This window comes from Lynx canadensis, chromosome B4, assembly GCF_007474595.2.
Source record: "Lynx canadensis isolate LIC74 chromosome B4, mLynCan4.pri.v2, whole genome shotgun sequence".
Classification (NCBI taxonomy): Eukaryota; Metazoa; Chordata; class Mammalia; order Carnivora; family Felidae; genus Lynx; species Lynx canadensis.
In genome coordinates, this window is record NC_044309.1 from 77,605,183 (window position 1) to 77,624,456 (window position 19,274).

General features: G+C 48.1%; 1 protein-coding gene across 3 annotated transcripts in view; it reads left to right on the plus strand.

Moving 5' to 3' along the window:
* SLC4A8 (solute carrier family 4 member 8) overlaps positions 1-10,688 on the plus strand; it is a 79,855-nt gene extending 69,167 nt beyond the window's left edge. For 2 of the 3 annotated variants that reach the window (XM_030322635.1, XM_032593973.1), the window contains 3 exons: positions 1,808-1,899; positions 4,041-4,148; positions 5,314-10,688. In XM_030322635.1, the coding sequence (XP_030178495.1) occupies positions 1,808-1,899; positions 4,041-4,148; positions 5,314-5,326 (213 nt within the window). In that variant the 3' untranslated portion in view covers positions 5,327-10,688. The remainder of the gene's footprint in view (positions 1-1,807; positions 1,900-4,040; positions 4,149-5,313) is intronic. The other variant, XM_030322636.1, reaches the window with a different exon arrangement.
* The last annotated feature ends 8,586 nt before the right edge of the window (positions 10,689-19,274 follow it).

Genomic DNA, 19,274 nt, shown 5'->3' on the forward strand with positions numbered 1-19,274 from the left:
GCCACCCAGGTGCCCCAGTAGTGATATGTTTTAAGAAGAAAGTAAGGGGTGAGGGAGTTACTCTATTTAGGGTGATCAGGGAGGACTCTAAGGACACATCCTAGCTGAAATCTGAATAAAGTGAGGGCAAGTCGTGAGACTATCTGGGAGTAGGAACATTCTAGGCCAGGGGCATGGCAAATGCCAAGGTTTTGAAGCAGGAATGAGCTCAGTGTGCTTAAGGAATACAAGAAAGCCAGGGAGCCTGTAAGGGAGAGAGGTAGCAGGACACTAGTTAGAAGTCTGTGACAATAGCTCAAGCAAGAGGTGAAGGTGGCCTACATTAGGGGAGAAGTGGTGAAGTGGCTGGTTTGGGACTTATTTGGAAGACAGAGTTGACAGGCTTTGCTAATGGATAGCAAGCATGAGAGGAATCAAGGACAACTCTTAGATTTTTGGCATGAACAGTTGGTTGAGCGGTCATGCTACTTATGAAGCAGGTTTGGGAGAAAAACCAAGGCGTCTCTTTGGGATGTTAAGTTTGAAGTGGCTGGTAAACATTCTACTCCATATTTTTGCAAAGTTTCTGAAGTAAACATGTATTTTTTTAAATTATTTTTTCACATTTAATGTTTACTCATTTTTGAGAGACAGAGAGAGACAGAGCATGAGCGGGGAAAGGGCAGAGAGAGAGAAAAGGAGAGACAGAATCTGAAGCAGGCTCCAGGCTCCGAGCTGTCAGCTCAGAGCTGACGCAAGGCTCGAACTCACAAACTGGGAAATCACGACCCGAGCCGAAGTTGGACGCTTAACCAACTGAGCCACCCAGGCGCCCCAATGTGTATTTGTTAATACATGGTTTACTTTATAAAGTTATTTCGAAAATGAAATGAAAGAAAAATAATGAAGACTTCACCCCAAAATTTCACATCAGCATCCAATATTTATGTTCGTTTCTTTATGTTCTCTTTACGTCCTTAACATAGTTTTCATGTAACTGTAATAATTGTTTATTTGTGTGGGGGAGGTACTTTTTTCTGATTTTTTTCTTCTCATCTTGATTTCATGACACTTTCATGTTTCTATGTGTCTATATAATAATCATATTTATTGTTTTAATGGCTGCATAATATTCTATAGTGTTTTCTCATAATTAAACTTTCTTCCCTTGTGAAAATTTACAGCTGTTTTAGGATATATTATTAAATATACTACTTCAAACATCTTTGTATTTTTTTCTCTGTAATTATTTTCTTTAAATTAGTGGGATTCTTTTTTAAGACAACATTTTGTTATAGAACATTCAAATAAATGCAAAAGTAGAAAGAACAGTCAGTATTCATATTTCCCAATTGCCTTATTATTTTTTTTAATAATCTGTTTGACTCAGGATTCAAATAAGGCCTAAATATTGCAGCGGTTGATATGTTCCTCAAATTTCTTTAGGGGTCCCTTTCTCTTTTTTTCTTTTTGTTGAAGAAACTAGGCCTCTGACCTGTAGGATTTCCCACCATTTAGATTTTACTACCTATGTCCCTTGGTGTCATTTAACATGTTCTTCTGTCCCCTATGTTTCTAGTAAATTGGTAGTTGGATCTAGAGGCTTATTCAGATTCATTTTCTTTCTTCTTTTAAAAAACACTATTCCGCAGGTACAAATATCTGGTTGTCTTTTTTTTGTGATGAGTCAGATCTATGAAAGAAAATAATTACACTCTTTCATAATAAATGTGAGAGAAATTAGGTAGAAATTGTGGTAAGAGAAAAATGGGTGGTGTAGACTCATGGTTTTCCTTGGTCTCAGATATAATGTCTTCTTCTCTTGCAGGAGGCTGAGAAGATGCTAGAAATGGGGGGAGACAAGTTCCCCTTAGAGAGCAGGAAGTTACTAAGTAGTCCTGGAAAGAACAACAGTTTCAGGTAAAACTCCCCAAACTCCACAAGGCGTTGACTGTTTTTTTGGTTGTTCTAGAAACAATCTGGCTTTGTGGTGGGGGGTGGTCACAAATGCGATCACTGGTATAAAGAGCTAACGTTCAGCCTCTCCATTCCAACCTGGGAAAACACCTTTTCCTTCCATGCTTTACTGAGCACCTGCTAGACGCCAGGTACCACCCCAGATGCTGGGAAAGGAGAACAGAGGTAAGGGAGCCCACACACTGAGCGTCTTCTCTGTGCTAGGACTGTGCTGGAAGCTTTACTTATGTATTCTCATTTGATCTTTTTAGCAGCTCTCTGATAAAAGCCTCATTATCCACATTTGTCCAATGAGGAAACTGAGGCTTGGATGGCTTTAGGTAATTTCCCCAAGGTCACAGTGCTGCTAAGTAGAAAGTTTAAGAGACAAACCCTAGTCTTTGTATTCATCAGATCAGTGCTCCCTCTGCCTTTCTCTGCCATTTTCCGGAGATGAATAGGATATGGCCTTTGTTTCCAGAGAGTCCTCAGCCTGGGGGGTGTGGAATTCCCATGCTTGGGCAAGCCTTTGTCGAGGGGCAGAGGCAGCCCCTTCAGTTTGACTCATGGCATCTGTGGTCCTAGGAGCCAAGGGGGAACCAAACTGGGGTCCCCCAAATTCCTTAATTTCTGCCAAGGCTCTTAGCTGCCTTCTCTAGCTAAGCTATTGCTCACCACGGACACGGGACACTAAATTGGTCCGTTAGTGGTTTTATTCCCGGAATTTTGTTTCCACTGTGGAAGAGGTACACATAAGCTGAAAGAAGCCCAGAGGCTGAGAGGGGGCAGAAAAGGAAGAGAGAGGGGATCAGGGTCATCTAGATCCTGGATAATTAATTGCCAAATCATTGAATCCATTGTGGTTTATACTGAGGGGAAGATGGGGAAAGTCACGTCGTTGGGATTTTGTTTTTCAATTTTGATTTATTTACTTTTGACAAATAAAAAAATATATTTAAGGTGCACGACATGGTGTTTTGATATCTGGACACATTGTGAAATGGTTACTGTCATCAAAGTAATAACATATTCATTACCTCTTATAGTTATCATTCCTTATTTTGTGGTGAGAACACTTGACATCTACTTTCTTAGCAGATTTCAAGTATACAGTACATTACTATCAACTATGGTCACCATGCTGTATACAGGTCTTTAAAAATTATTCACCTTATAACTGCAAATTTATACCCCTTGATCACTATCTCCCCTTCCACCCCACCTGCCCAGCCTCTGGTAACCACCAGTCCACTGTCTGTTCCTAGGAGTTTGACTTTAAAAAAAAAATTTTTTTTTAATGTTTATTTATTTTTGAGAGAGACAGACAGGCAGAGTGCTAGCAGGGGACGGGTAGAAAGAGAGAGAGAGGGACACACAGAATCCGAAGCAGGCTCCAGGCTCTGAGCTGTCAGCACAGAGTCCGACGTGGGGCTCGAACTCAGGAGCTATGAGATCACGACCTGAGCTGAAGTCGGATGCCGAACAAACTGAGGCACCCAGGCGCCCCATCTTTTGGCCCTTTAAGAAGAGACTGGCTTGTAGAAAATTTCCTAGTACTCTGGGCTTCTAGGAGACCAAGGACTCGATTCAAGGCCTTGATTGTCCTCTTACTGACATTTGACCTTGGGTGATCACTTAGTTCTGAGAGCTTTGGTTTCTGTACCTTCAAAATGAGGATGTTAATCATCTCTGATTGATAGTGAAGATACTGTAACGAGTGCTTTGTTAACTACAAATGGCAAGCATTTGGCCATGTAAGTGAGAAAGCCAACAAAGACTGCTTAGCCCCATGCCCGGCACACAGCGAGCCTAGCACACAGCGAGCGTTCAGTAGGGGGTGGCTCCTGAGGCTCCTGTTGACATCATAGCACTGTCAGGGCAGGTTGGCGGTGGCACGGCTGCCTGCCACGTGGCACAGCAGCCCAGCCCTCAGCACCACCTCGTGGGCCACCTTGCCTCTCTACATTCCAACCACCTGGCTCCTGGTGCTGCTGAGAACTGTTAGCTGAGCCCCCTCAGACCTACTCTTTCCCGCCTGGTGGGGTGTGATCACTATAGACTGAGATACGTATTTTATTTGTGTGTCCTATGTTTATTGTCCTAAGCATTGATTTCAGATGTGACCCCTCTGAGATTAATATATCTGATGAAATGCCTAAAACTACGGTCTGGAAAGCTCTCAGTATGAACTCTGGAAATACAAAGGAGAAGAGGTAAAGAGAACTATAGTTGCTGATTTTTGTTTATTTCGTGCTTTTAAAAATAGCAATCATGTTGAAAGTAAAATATATCTAAGTTGTAAAATTAAATTTGTCTAAAAAATATCCCTTCCGGGACTGGGGCCTAACCCCAGGCGAATTGCTATATGCCTCAGAAAAGGAAAAAAATGTTTTTTTAACTATTTGCACCGATGTGCTGTTTTGAGCTGCCCATTTACACAGCCAGCCCCCAAACCAAGGAGTATGTGAATGCGTACATTGCCTTTCTCTAGCTAGTCACCTGAACCCTCTTTCCAAAAGTTCTCATTTCAAAATCTCTCTGGTTACCGGAACCACACAAACTGGAAAATGGCCAGAATGTCCAGAGAGTGTCGATCATGCCAATACAGACTCCACCTATTTCAGTCATTCCATAATGAGAACTGTTGCCAAGGAAAGATTTGAAATATTAAACTATAAACAGGTTTCCGATTTTGGAAATGAAAATTCTGTGTATCATTTGCCAATAGCATAGATCAAGTTTAATCAGGTTGCTGAAGAAAATGCAAGGACTTGAGGCATCTTTGCCTGCACCGAGCGAGGGTGGCTATGTACCCAAACTACTTGAATAATTTAGTCCACACACCATTTTAAGAAGTCAGCCTTTAATTAAAGGCAAAATCTTAGTTCTTATTAAAGGAAACTTTTCTAGTTAAAAAAAAAAAGCAGTAGGCCAGGAATTAGGGGGCCTGGCCTAACTGTTTATTCCGTGTGTAACCCGGTAGGCTACTGTTTCTGGCACTCAGTTTACTGAGCGGTAAAATGGGGATAATAATAACTGCCTCACTCATAAGAATGCTCTGAGGAGGAGCTGAAGTATTTTGAAAAGTCACAGCCACCAGTGGGTGGTAGTGGGAGGTTATTTCTTCATCGAATGGGTTAAAATAAATCTGTGCTGAATGTGAGTGAAATATAGAATCTTGTTTCCTTCAGAGGAAAATCCAGGCAGCTGTCGAAATGTATAACGCACATGGTTATTTTTAGTTGAGAACTAGTCTACTTGTAAATGAACTTAAAATATAGCCAGATCCAAATTGTGGTGACATCTTCAAAGTGTTGTGTTAAAAGCAGGAATGAATCATGTGTTCCCTTTTTGTCTAATTGTAACACTTTTATTCAGTCTCTTCAACTAAAAGTCTTTGCTGGGAAGGAAGATTTGGGCCGTGAGGTGCCTCAGGGAAGTTCTGGTTACAGAGAAGATGTGAGTCTCTCAGAGAAGAAGCAAGACCGAGTCTGGCCCTGCCCGTGGTCATGTCAAAGCCATGCCGAAGCATTCAGTTACCCGTGCTGTGCATTGGAGGGCACCCAGCTATCCCCATACCAGCAGCCAGTCACCAGATGTGGACGTGAAGCAGAAGACCACCTCCTGTTGGTACTTCTTCCTTTCTCTTTCTCTTCAGAATTGCCACCAGTGAAGACCCAGCTTCCCATTTTCCAGACATTTTCTCTGAAACTCTCTGCTGGTGAACAGAGCCATATGGATCCATGCTGCCGCTGAGGGTTCCTTCGATGGGTTCCCTCTTCCTAAAGGATGGGATGGGGGAGTAGGAGGAGAGCAGAGAGGAAAGGGAAGGCTCTCCCGCCCTGTAGAATCTGCAGGCTCCCAGGCAGCCCTGGGCCTGGGTTTGATGCCTACTCTGGGGGATGCTGGTCAGACCCAGAGGCTGTCAGGAGCGTCTGCCGTTAGGACGGTCGGCAACCTGGGCATCGGCAGGGGCCCACCACCACAGCCAGAAGATGCCTCTGCCTCGGAAGCATCTTTATCGCTCCCTAGCAGCAGCCTGTGTGACTCGGCGAGAGCCTTGGATGATGAAAGGGCCATGAGGGACACCGGAGTTGTTTAGCTCAGACAGGAAGAAGGTCGGGGGAAATCGATAATGATAAGCGAGGATGAGCAGCTTCTCTTGGTTTCGTTAAGGATAGACCAAGAGAACGAGCTTCGATTGCTACAGAAGGAGTTGGTTTAGACACTAGGAAGGACTTCCTAGCCTGAAGAGTTGTCGTGGTGTCTGCTTTCTAGACACCTGCGAAAGGTTTGATGATTGTTTGTGAGCAGAAAAAGAGATAAGGTGTTTTTACTGGCCACGTTGTGGAAACATCCATGTCTTGCCGCTGTCTCTTGAGGACGCATTCTGATTCCACTCCTGGAGAGATCCAAGTGCTTACATAATGTCTCCCTAGCTGCCTTAGTAGCGAACCGTCATCAACTCAATGGACCAAAACCACCTTCAGCCATGTGGTTTCTTCATCATCATGAATTTCTTTCAGTTGACAGATGTATGACTCTCAGATGTAAAAGACCACACTGGGAAATGAACTGTAAGTGGTGAGATTAATTTTGGTATTTGGTTGAAAACTATATTTATAGCTTCTCTCTACTTTTCTCTGTTGCAATGAATATCAAGGGTTTGGACTCCAGTGTGTACATCTTCCCTTCCTTTGTGCACAGAATGTGACTAGTAAGCGTGTCGGTACCCAGGGAATTCGATCCTATCAGTTTTCCATCCTGGAAGACCTTTGTACAGTGGGATGTTCTTTCAGGTTCCTCTCCTTTCGTAGGTGAAGAGTTGGCTACAAAACTTCATTGAATGTTGCATTCCTTAGCCTCTTAAAACATATCAGTGTATTCTGGCCTTGCTCCTTGGAGTAAGACTCCTTATGCCTTTGAAATTGAAGGAATCCCACATTTCTTGACCATTTCCACATCTCCTAGGACCACACCTGTTTTAATACACAGATGGTTTTCAAAATATTTAACAACTGGTACAGGATGGACACCAACCACTCAGAACGGATGCCTGCTGTAAGCAAGCAGTGTGCAAGGCAGTGCCAGTGCCTCGTGACCAAACATCATGCTACTTGCGGACATTAAAGTGATATCCCATTGAACTGTGGGTATTGCTCCTGGTTTGTGTAGTTTCTGCTCACAAGGCTGTTTTATGCAGAGCCTTGGCTTCCCTTTATATAGTGCAGACAGGAACAGGCATGCATCTTCGAACTATATGGGCATTAAAATCTTGGCGAACCAAAGCTTCACATTTGATCACTTTAGGAGAAATGTAATAATTGTACCCATTTACCTACCTACTGTAGAAAAATCAAAAGGCAACCTGTCAATGGGGAAAGCTTTCCTGCTGGCTGACTTTCCCTGCCTCTCTCCGGCAGCTTCCTTGAGCTTGCCTCCTCCTTTGGCTTCCTCGTCCCCTGAGAACACTCCCACTTTCTTCCTCCATCTTGTCCCTCCCATCTTTTCCTGCCACCTCTGTGTAGGAAGGTTGGTGGCTGCTTCTCCCGTCCCCCTAGTCTCAGCACAGCTGGAAGGAATGTGATAGGGAAGAGCCCATCGTACAACAAATGAGGTGGCAATATCACTCAGAAAAATCTCTCTCCTATTTCATCGATGTCTCACGATGCCTTCCTTGTGTAGGCTCTCGAGAGCAGAAACCTGTCTTTATTAACTCTGTGCAGTGCAGTTACCGGACCATGTGTGTACTTTCAGGCCTTCCTGAGCCACATCCTCCCAGGTTACTGCGCCTTAGGAACGTTAGTTACTCTGGAAGCCTGTGCCAATCCTTTTAGGCCATTACATCTTTCTCAGATAACAGCCAGCCTCATTTCTGTTACATCTCAGTGGTAGAAACCATTCCCCCCTACTCTCATTGTCTCCCTTTTCCCAACCCCCACCCAACCCTCAACCCCGGTCCTACCTGCATGCTTCCTTGCTCAGGTCTGTGGCCGGTGGCTATGGTGGCACAGTCAGTTTGGGCAGTGTTGGGGACAGGAAACTGGGAGTGGAGGTGAAGCAGCAGCAGCGTGTATGTGTGTGTGTGTGCGTGTGCATGTGTGTTCATCGACAAATACGAGTGTGTCCATGAGGTGTCACTGCTGCTATTAAATAGTTTTGTGTACCTAAGCTGGGAGGGGGACATCAAAAAACCATGATCATTCCCCCCTCTAGGGGTTCTCTTCTCAGACTTCCCTGATAGAATAGCTTGAGGGCAAATATAGACAGATTAGTCTATAGGAAAAGATGTTTAAACTCAACGTTAAGTAGAAACTGACGGTTTCTCCTTGGGCCAGAGAAGCAGTCCACCTCTTTTATGACAAGGGAGATTTCAGGAACGGTTTGAGCGTTTGCAGGCTGGTGCCCTGATGGGCTGGTGACGTCAAAGTAGGAAGGGAGGGAAGCCAGGGATTGAAGAAACTGATGGTAAGTGAAATCTTGGTTCTAATGGTAAGAACTGGTGTTGCTGAGTGGTTGGGCTACTTCCTAGCTCATGACCTTTAAGGGAAGGGTTGGTCTAGAGAGAAGGTAAAGCCCAGCAATCTAGTATGAACTTGCCAAATACGTTCGGTTGCATAAAATGCAGGCTAGCTCTTTGTGGCTACATAAGATTTCCAACTTCTGATGACAGGCTTCTCGGGAGATCTGGTCTTTACACATACAGCTCCTGTCCCCATCTCCTTAGTCATATAAATTTGCCTTTGGGATAGAGGGGCAGGGAACCATTTATTCCAAAAGATGGTGTGAATAGTTGCTATTTCTCTTTGTCTGGGATGTGATTGGCTTTTAAATTAGTCACAAATCTTTGGTAAAAATCTGGTAAATGCTAAGTCTCAGGCTTGGTTGACATCTCAGGCTGTGAGAGCTGTGACCTTCGAGAAGTCTCTGTGCTTTCTGGGCATCCAAACAAGACAGTTCCCGAGTCTACTTTATTTTCTACCCACTTCGCTCTCCAGACTTCCCTCTTAGCAGAGGAACCAACGGTTCTCCCTGCGTCTTCTCTATGAACTTTAATGTCTGTGTTCTGAGCCTCTAGGTTTTCCTGAAGCAGGGGAGAAGGTAGGGACCCTGGCTTTCCTTTCAACTGGCATCAGAAGTCCCATCCAGTGTGTCCTCTCTGCTGCTGCTTCAGCCTCCTCATTTCTTCTTCTACAGGAGCGTTAGCACCGCCTCCTAGGACTGTTCAGCGGTCTTTGCTGGCTTGTCACTGCGTTTCCCTCGGACTTCTCAGGTTTCCAAGCCACATCCTGGCAGGACATTCAGGAACCCTGCACTGAATGTTCTCAGCCTTCTTGATTTTCTTTTGGTTGTGGCTGTCGGGCCTCCGTGATGTAGAAATCCTTCCTGCGGGCTCTGACTGGCCAAATGAGACATCATCCAAGTTCCGCCCCTTTTACTGACTCAGCTTCCTTGGCTTCCTCACTTCCTCGAGCAGCCTTTCTTCTCCTTTCTGCCTCGGTCTTTCAGCTCCTCCTTGGATGGCAGTCAGAGGTCCTAAAACCCACCACCAGTTGGGGGTGGTGAGAGAGGTGAGGATGTTGGGCAGAAAGGGGACTTTCTGTTTTCCTTGCTTGGGGTGAGGGGCTACAGATTCTCAAGCCCTCACACTCATCCATATTTTAATAGAAACAGAAAAAGATATCCCCAAATCAAATCGGAGTGGTTTTTCAACCAAATCTACTCTTTTTGATTCTTGGTGCCCTTGTTCTCTTACACGAATTATAGAGAATGGGCAGCTGACTCCGTTAACATTTCTTTGCTAGAAAGGAGGCTAATTTTCATAACCAGAAGAGATGTGAAGGAACTGTATCAGTGCGTGAAGCATGAAAAGAGGAAAGGAGTGTTATGTGGGTCTCTTCAATAGGAAAATTCAGAAAGTGGAATGATTCATCCATAGGCAAAATTCCTCTAGGACATTCTGTGCTCAAAGGGAACGGAATGGTTTCTGATCCTTCTGAAAAGGAATGGCATTTTTCTTATACCTAACCCACTTTCAGCATTGGAGAGTACAGAAGGCTTTCTTCGAGCTGATGGCGTTAATATTTCCTGAGAGAGAGAGAGAAAAGCTACCCACGGCATGTCTCCAAGCCCGGCAGGAAGTAGCTTGGGCTTCTCTAGCAGGTTTGCAATGGACCCCAACGTGCAGGTTTTCGTACATGCGATCATGCTGGAAGCAGAAGTACCAAACTGAATGTGCAATGACTCCTTCTGCAAAAGAGGCCAGAATCCTCTTCCCCACTCCTTTCTCGCATATTCCCTCCTCCAAGATGCTGAGCCTCCCTCATGTTGATCTCTGTCTGTCTGATTGGTTAGATACGGCTGCCCTAGGCGAATGGTGTCAGGTGGAGAGCAGAGCACGCTTCCCGCGGAAGGGGACAACTCGAGGTGCTGGTACATTTCTCTTGTTTTCTATGTTCTTCTTTCTAGTAGGTCTCGTGTAGAGATAGAGATATTTTTGTTTTAGAGATTCCAAAGTATATATTTTTAGTGTAAGAAATGGACCCTCTCCACCCTCCATGGTGTAAATAGAACCGAGAACAAATGTGTTGTGATAATCCCATAGCAATCTGTGGTAGGAATAGGACCCTCTCCCTTGCCACCAGGTCTCACGGTGTGTGTCTGTGAACCAGGGGAGGTGATTGTGACACCTCTGCCTGCCCAGACCTTCCTGTGCTCAGTGGGTGAAAAATAAAGTCTGTGTAAACTGTTCACACCTGTGGTATTTTTTGAGCCCGAACTAAGGGGCTGAGCCAAGGCCGGCCAGTTTCAGAAGGTGGGAAAGAGTGAAGGGGGGTCATGAAGGTGGTGGAGAGAGGAGGGAGGGGTGTCTGCTGGGCGTGCGTTAAGCAGGGCACATGCACCTCCTTGGGGTCGACGCCGCGCAGTCCTTGGGGCAGAGCCACGGAGGGAGGCTCTTAGGGCCCTTTCCCTTCGGGACTACCTAGACTTAGGTTTGGGGTGGGGGACAGGAAAGCAGGAAAAGATAGCCCACCTTGGAGATACAACCAGGCTGACAAGAGCGACTGCTAATATTTAAGGACTCTACTGCCTAGAAATCCAGATTTTAGGGGCGCTTGGCTGGCTCAGTTGGGAGAGCATGTGACTCTTGATCTCGGGGCCATGAGTGTGAGCCCCACATTGGGTGTGGAGATTACTTAAAAAAAAAAAAAGAAGTTACTCCTCCCTTAAAAAAAAAAAAAGAGGGGCGCCTAGGTGGCGCAGTCGGTTAAGCGTCCGACTTCAGCCAGGTCACGATCTCGCGGTCCGTGAGTTCGAGCCCTGCGTCAGGCTCTGGGCTGATGGCTCAGAGCCTGGAGCCTGTTTCCGATTCTGTGTCTCCCTCTCTCTCTGCCCCTCCCCCATTCATGCTCTGTCTCTCTCTGTCCCAAAAATAAATGAACGTTGAAAAAAAAAAAAAAAGAAATCAAGATTTTAACAATCGCTATCACTTGGAGTGTTCTGGGTTTGGGGGGGAAGGGGGGTGCCCCATTTATCTTCTTCTCAAATCCAACCGTTGGAAGGTTGGAGAAAAGGGGAAGAGGGAGGCAATGGCGTAAGAACAGAGAGACCAGTGAGTGGGTGAAAGGCAAGGGTGTGGGGAGAGCCAGTCAGCAAGCACCATGGAGTTCCTAGAAAGGCACCACGTGAGGGCACCCTGAGCACAGAGCGCAGTGTGAATATTAAGGAGAACGAGGCCAAGTTGGACGATGGACCTAGAACTCACTAGCTCTGGGGGCTTTTGCTGTCTTTTGGCTATTCAAAAACATCCTGACGGTTTACACACTATGTCGTTTTGTCTCGGAGATCCATGCTTAAATTGCATCGAGTAATGGGCAGCGGATGGGAAGGCTGCTTGTGCAGGACGTGGGGCCGGCTCTGATGCGGGCTTGGGGGGTGTGGGGGGGGGGAGCATTTAGCCTTCTCGTGTCCCAAGGACTAGCCTCAGGCTTGGGAAGGGTTCCATTAAGCAATACGTGAAAAGTGCTTGGAATGGCACGCGGCCCATGGTAAGCACATAGTTAAGTAACAAGAAATCTGGAGGGAGGCGGTGCCTGGTGGTAAATGCGGCAGCAATCACATCAGGACTCTGGTCGTGTTCTCTGCACTTCTCTCGGCTCTCCCCTCATCGTCATCACGGGATGGCTCCAGAATTTCCAGGCATCACATCAGCCAAACGCAGCAAGAGAAAAGGGCATTTCTCCAGCTTCTCTCTCTTTCAAAGGGGAAAATTTTCCCCAGAGCCCCCCACCATGTCATTGGTCGGCACTGAGCCACCTGCCATCTCTCAGATGGGAAAAGGGACGGGATTCCCTTGTGTAGCTTGGACCACTGAGGCTGTATTCTCTGGGGTTGGGCTCATCTTCCCTGACCGTGCTGGTGCTCCAGTACCTGTACAGAATTAGGGTTCTGCCTGCGGGGAATAAGGCAGGGGCTAGACGTGATTAAATATCCCGAAGCGTCTGCTGCAGAAGGCAGGAGTGCCCAAAGCAGGGGCCTCCCGCAGAGCAGCCGGAACCTCACTGAAGGTCAGTGGCTCTCCACCTGACTTGACCTGAGATTCATCTGAGGAGATTTCGAACCTATGGTGCCTGGTTCCCACTCTACACCAGTTAAATGGAACCTCCGGCTATAAGTGCAGGCACTCATACCTGTTAGATTCTCTCCGGACGATTCTGACACACAAGGCAGGGTTGAACATCATGCTTCGCCTTGGCCCGACTCGGCTCTTGGCGTCTGTTTCACTTCCGGCCAGCTGATTCTCAGCCTTCACTGTGTAAATGCTCGTCCACACTAGCTCCTCGGCAACATCAGTGTCTCTTTGACCCACCACAGCCTTGACCACCCCCACGTTCTTTCACCTTCACTGGGTCTGTGTCTCCAAATCAGACTCCCAGGTTTGAGGATGTGATGGGTCCCTCAGCAGGTCACCTTGGAGGTCCCGACCAGACCGTTGGGACTGGGGCCACTCCTGGGCCAACTAGCTGGAATTCAAGCAGTAAATTCAAGCAGTAAAAACTATGGCAGTCAAGGGGTGTTCCTTCAGCAGAGGCTGTTGTCACTTGTCAGTTCCTCCTGGAAGGAGACAAGGGCCAGGGAGGCACAGCAATCGACGCGTCTCGTTATCTTTGTGATGCCCAAAGGCTGATCCCCAGGTCACAGACCTGGCCACGGACTCACCCCTTTTACCTCTTGGTTGTGTTTGCTTACAGGGACACACGGGCACACGCCTGCAAGAAAAAGGTGCAGGTTAGGTGTACTGCTCCCTTCTTCCGCCGTTGCCCCACACGTCCCTGATGGAGCACACTTGCCTGCATCTCACCTGTCCGGTGCTCGCTAGTGGAGGGGAGCACGGAGCTTCTGTCGGGAGGCAAAGTTGGGTGTGACTGAGGCTCTCAGCAAGCAGCAGTGAATATAACAGGTAAACCAGGCACAGGCCTGCCTGAGTTCAAGTCCCAGCTCTGCCTTGACAGCTGTGCGACCTTGGGTAACTTGCTTCATCTGTGCCCCCCATTTCTACACTGCACAGTGGAAGTGCTAGGACCACCACCGTCTAGGGCCAGGGGGAAGGCTAAATGGATCACCAAGCATGGTGGGGCCGGCCTTGCGTGCCCTCCGTGCCCCCTCTAGCGGCAGCCTGCTTGCCACCCCGGTCCTTGGCCCTGTGGCTGGGTGGTAAAATGGGGCGCTAGGGCCAAAGGTAAGGAGTCACAGCACTGCAACCTTTGTCTGGGCTGTTTGTGGGTATTAACTCCGAGGAAGGAAGAGGCGTCACTTGGCCAAAGGTCACTTTGGCCAAGGGTTTCTTGGCCAAAGCCATGTTCTCCAGCTCAGCTTCCACCCGAGACTTTAATGTGGGGTTTTGGGGTGCTTGCCCAGTAAGATTATCAGTCTTTGTTTGGGTGTATGCTTCCTAGGTCCAGGGGGAGAGGCAGGGTGACCCAAGCCCCTAAGGGTAATGGCCATGTCTCCATTATTACCATGGTCCCCAATGCCCCGCCCCACTCTCAGAAATGACAGAATGAATTACAATCACCTGATTTCCTTCATGGCCACGATGGGTAAGGAGTAAATGCCCAGGCCTTGACCATCCAGGCAGAATAGTAAGTTTTCTGGTAACTTCAGGCTATGTGATTCCAGGGCCGATTTTGAGTCCTGTTGCCCTCAGTTTCCACTCCGCCAGCTGCATGAGGTTCCTGTCCATGGGGTCTGCATCTAAAACACACACCTGCATGTACACAGAAAATAATTAAGAAGACTTACCGAAAATAAAAGCATTAGAGAAATACGAAATAAGAGAACATAACAGTTTTAATCGCTTGTGAATGGCTGAAGTTGAGGAAACGAGCCCAGTGTTCCAGAAAGTACCTAAGATATGGCCAGGTATGCAACAATTTGCTTGAATGAATGACCAAGGGCAGTGACAACAAGTCCTGAGCAATCCTGAGAAAGTTTTCTCCAGAAGAAGAACTTTAGGATGCACTGGTAAGATGCAAAGAACTTGAACTGATCAACTATTTGGGGAACCCGAGTGAATAGTCGATGGTGGTTGAATGCTCTCATCGTAAGTCACTGCATCCCTCTCCCAAAGTTTGGTGGAGAGATGTCCAAAGCAATGCCCTTGAGAGGAACAGATGGAGAAAATGAGGAAGACATTCAGGGAGCCCTGGCAGCTGGTTTATCTCATCATCGCTCTGTGAAGGGTGTGTGGGAATAAGGGTTCTCAGAGGACCTCCAATTGGACTCCTATCAAAAATAAGACGGCTTATGTCAAGCACAGTGGTGAGGACCATGGGTTCTGTAGGGTGTGCGAGGGCATCCCTTCGGAGCATCGGAAATCAGGCCTCCAAAGATGAGACCGTCTTGGAGGAGGGGAAAAAAAGAAGGTGTGGACCAGGTCCCAGAGGCAGGAGTACTGATGGAATGTTCTGAGGCCAGTGAATTTGAGTGGTTTGCTTGCAGTCAAAGGTGTTGTGTAAGGAAGTAATTCTACATAAGTTTGGAGACGGAGGAAAGAAGACCTTGAATGCCAGGATAAGAAGGAGTGAGGAGTTCCTGTAGCTCCAAGCCACGGTCAAAAGGGAAATGTACGTTTGCTCTGGTGGTGGCAGCGAGGAAGCACCGGAAGAGGGAAATCCGGAATGGGTGGCCAGGCACGGTGTGGGGCCGGGGCAGTGGTGACGAAGAGGGAGGGCAGACAAGAAAGATGAACTGAAGGAACAAAATTGAGTGTGGGGGAAACACAGGTGGCACGAATCTCTCTCTAATGTCACACGTCTGCGAGAAAGGAGAACTGATTTGACGGAGCTTCAGAGGACAACAGCCGGGACAACCTCTCATCTCTGCACAGGCAGATTTGGGCTCAGTGTTAGGCACTCGGGCGAAAGCTGTCTGAGAAGGGAATTCACTGCCCCGGGAGCCTGTGGGCACCCAGTGCTGGAGGTGCCCCTGGGGGTGTGCAGGGAGGCCATCTGCCGAGAGAGCGCAGGTGTGGGAGGGCCCGTGACTCTGCAGCAGGGACGGGGTGGGAGCTGCAGACAGACGACGTTACCTGTGAGGAGGATGAGCCCCGGGAGGGTGGTGATGAAGGAGTGGGTGGGGAACAGATGTCTGAGTCGAGTAGACGGAGCGAGCGGTGCGGGGAAGAGAGTGAGTGGGATGAGGTTGTCTGCTTCTGAGGCCGAGTGTGAGGATGGGGCCTCCGCACTGAGTCCCCAGTGCTCTGGGGCTGGGTTTTTGGGCTGTGTGGGTCCCAGGTTACATGGCTCTAGGTTAAAAAAAATGCAGGGCTCCAGAAGGACACAAGAGGGCATTTTCCTGGCTGTCCCTTGCCCCCCACCTCCTATCATAGGACTTCCAGGTTCTCTTGTTAAAAGACCCCAGAGCCAACTCATGTCTGCTCATGAACTTGGTGACCTCAACGACCACCTCTCCATCTGGGCCTTGGTTCCGGCTCTCGGTGCCATGCCCTGTGCCAAGTGAGAGCCACCCCTGCCTCTGTCACCCACTGCGGACATGCTGTACCAGGCCAACACCGCACGTGCCGATGGCAGTGCTGAGCTGTCCTTCCCAGTCCAGGGAAAGGAGGCTTTCCTCCCAGAGTCAAGGCCCCGACTGCCATTGGATTCCCAAAGCTGGTTAGTTGCCCTGGTTCATCAGGTGTGTCAAAGGAAGAGCGTTCTCTACAAGGTGGCAATTGCCTGGGGCCCATGTCCCCTTTCTTCAAAGGGGTGGAACAGGCTGACCTCTACTACTAATGCCCTACCCTGGTCCAACCAGTGGTGTCCAATGTCAAGGTCATGCGGGCAGTGGAGGCCGTGAGTGGGGCTTGCTCCCAGAAGGAGGTATGGGGAGAGCTGGCCTCATTGCTCATGGAGCATCCCCAATATAACAAAATTACCATACCCTGAGGGCTTAGCGTGTGTCAGATGCAAGGCCAAGTGCTTTAAATTTATAATTCACTTAACTCTCACAACAACACTTTGAGGTAAGTATTGTTATTCCTTTTTTACAGGTGTGGAAACTGAGGTTAAGAAAGTTAAGTGATTTGCCTGATGATGGCCAGTCCGTAGATGGCAGAGCTAGGATTCAGACCTAGATCTTTCTGAGTCCAAAACGCATCCATGCTCAAAAACCACATCATTGTTCACTGTTCTGACCACGCTGGTTCAGCCTTGTCCAGTCTGGGGCCAAATGACCACTTTTTTGAGGGCCGAGTAATTTGGTTTGGCCGTATCTATGCCGACTTGCTTACTGAGCCAACAAATAATGAGGGTGCCATCCCCAGTGCTTAGGACACAATGGTGAACAAACTGGTGGAGGTTCCCAGTCTAGAAGGGGGTGACATAAGTGAACACATTACATTGAGGAGGAGGCTGATCTCACCCACACGATGAGCAGTTTGGAAAACTTCTGGAAGGGACCTCGGTCTCCTGGTCGTTACATGGCCCTGGGGAAGGGGAGGTCAGGAGATGCGGTTCTGGTCCAGACTCTGCTCCTCACTAACTTCAGTTTCCTTCTCCGTCTCCAGTTTCTTCATCAGTATAATCGCGGGGTCACATTTAGATAGTTTCTTAACTCTCTTCTGAGATCGATGTCCCCCGAGTCCAGAATGGGGGCAGGGATTGATCAGCAGGGTGAATCCTGGACTTTGGGTGTGGTGAACCGGGAGCCACAAGGGCGGGGCAAACCCGGAAGACTGGACAGCAACGAAGCTGGGGAATCGACCAGAGACATCTAGGAGGGTCCAAGCAGGCTGGAGTCTGGAATCCAAGAGGCCAAAGCTTGAGGTAGTGGCACCAGGAGAAAGGAGTCCCTTGCAGGACCTAGACCCCCAGGGACCCTCTCGGGGGCAGCCTCATGCCCATGTTTATATGTGGATCCTGCCATTATTGACATTGATGAAAGTCCAAACCCGTGGGGGGGGGGGGCGGGGTTGTGGTCTCTGATCTCCTGCCTGGAGGAGGCAACACAGATCCATTCAGATCATCACTAGGTCATACACTCAGCTTTGTACACCCTTTAATGAGCTATTGGAAAAATCTAACCGGAGGGAAGCTGCAATATGTTCCTGGAGTGATAGCCGCACTCTCAGACAACCCTGTGACCTCGCAGATCAGTCCCTGGGACTGGAGTCCTCATGCCGCTGGCAACAGTGTGACCGGGAAGGGTGGAAATGCACCCCCTCGGAGGAAGGAGTGACCTGTCTAACCCTCTAGATCAGGCCTCCGCCATCTACATGACAAATATATCTCACTGCTGGTTATCTTACCAGCTTCTCTGCAGACTTGATGGAAGCTGATCATTCTGCATTCGGTCCCGTCCTTCCCGTCCTCGGCTCCTCCAACCCCACTCTCCCCACTGATTTCTTCGCATCCCCCTTTCCCCTCACACAGGACAAACATACCAAGGGATGTCATGTCTCAGAGAACACCGTGGGGCCTGTCCTCTCCGTCCCCCAGCTCCAGGTCTCACCTGGTTCCTGCTCACATTGACCCTCACGGTACAGGTGCAGCAAGGCCCTCTCCTGCCCCCAGCATCTCTCCCATCTACCTACTCCTGTCACCCTCACCAGAGAATCAGAACCAGATGAGGTAGACGGATGCTGTTGGGCTGTACACAGTTTCAAATAAAACATACCTTTTGTGGAGCGCTGGATAGTAGGTATAATTATTCCTATTTTATGGATAAAGAAACCAAGGCTCAGAGATGCTTAGGAATTTTCCCAAGGTCACACAGCTATTAGGTGGCAGATATGGCTCCGAAGCACTTTCCACTTCCTGTTTCATTAATTCATCTCCCAGAACCTCTGAGGGAGGCTTTCTTAAGTATTTTAAACTGACGCTTTTTATCCAAATACGAAATTGTTTCGTAATACTAAGCATGCTTTTTCCTACTCTATATTCTGCCCCCTGACTGCCCCCCAGGGAGGCGGTGCATCTTCACAGGAAGACATTCTTACCCCAGCTCCTGAGGGCCATGAGCTACTTTAGAGTGACAGGATTCCATCTGGGGAGATGCCAACATTCCCCTAGACTCAGCCAGCAGCGTGAATCCGGAAAGAAAGGTTTCTGCCAGTGCCTCAGAATGGGAACCGCAGTTTTCTCTGAGCTGGAATCAGTCAAAGCGCAAAAGAACAGGCCTTCGGGATCCCACGGCAGGAACAGCAGCCGGTCCCTCCTTTCTCCTTCGCTTGGACCAGCTGGGTCAGAAAGAGCCCAGGTTCCCCAGAAAGCACCTCTTCTCCCATTCGGTTTGTCTCGAACAGGAGGGGACTGACAGGACCCGGCCTCTTTCTTCGCAGCAGTCTTTTTGCATATGGCATCTTATTCGATCCTGGAAACTGCCCGAGAGCAATTATTCTTATTTCCTTTTAAGAGATAAGAACATTCAGGGCTCCAGGGCCAGTTAGTGCTGCCCTTGCGTCCCTTGCTGCCTCCTGTCTAGGTCGGTACATTTCACACCCTTTCTTTTCAAAGTGGACATTTACCTACAGTTTGTTTCCTGGGGCAGATTTTAAAATGTTATCATAGAAGTCAGTTATAGACCTGTATTGTCCAATATGCTGTCCACTAGCCTTGTGTGACTATTTCAACGTAATTAAAATTAGAGATTTAAAAATTCACTTCCTCGGTCACACCAGCCGCATTTCAAGTGCTCTGCAGCCACAGACAGTTAACGGCTCATGTATTGGACAACACAGAGGAGAATATTCCCATCGTTGCAGAAAGTTCTATTTGACAGTGCTAGTTAGTACCAAATACTTAGAAGATACAGAAAATGATAAAGCCATGTAGGAG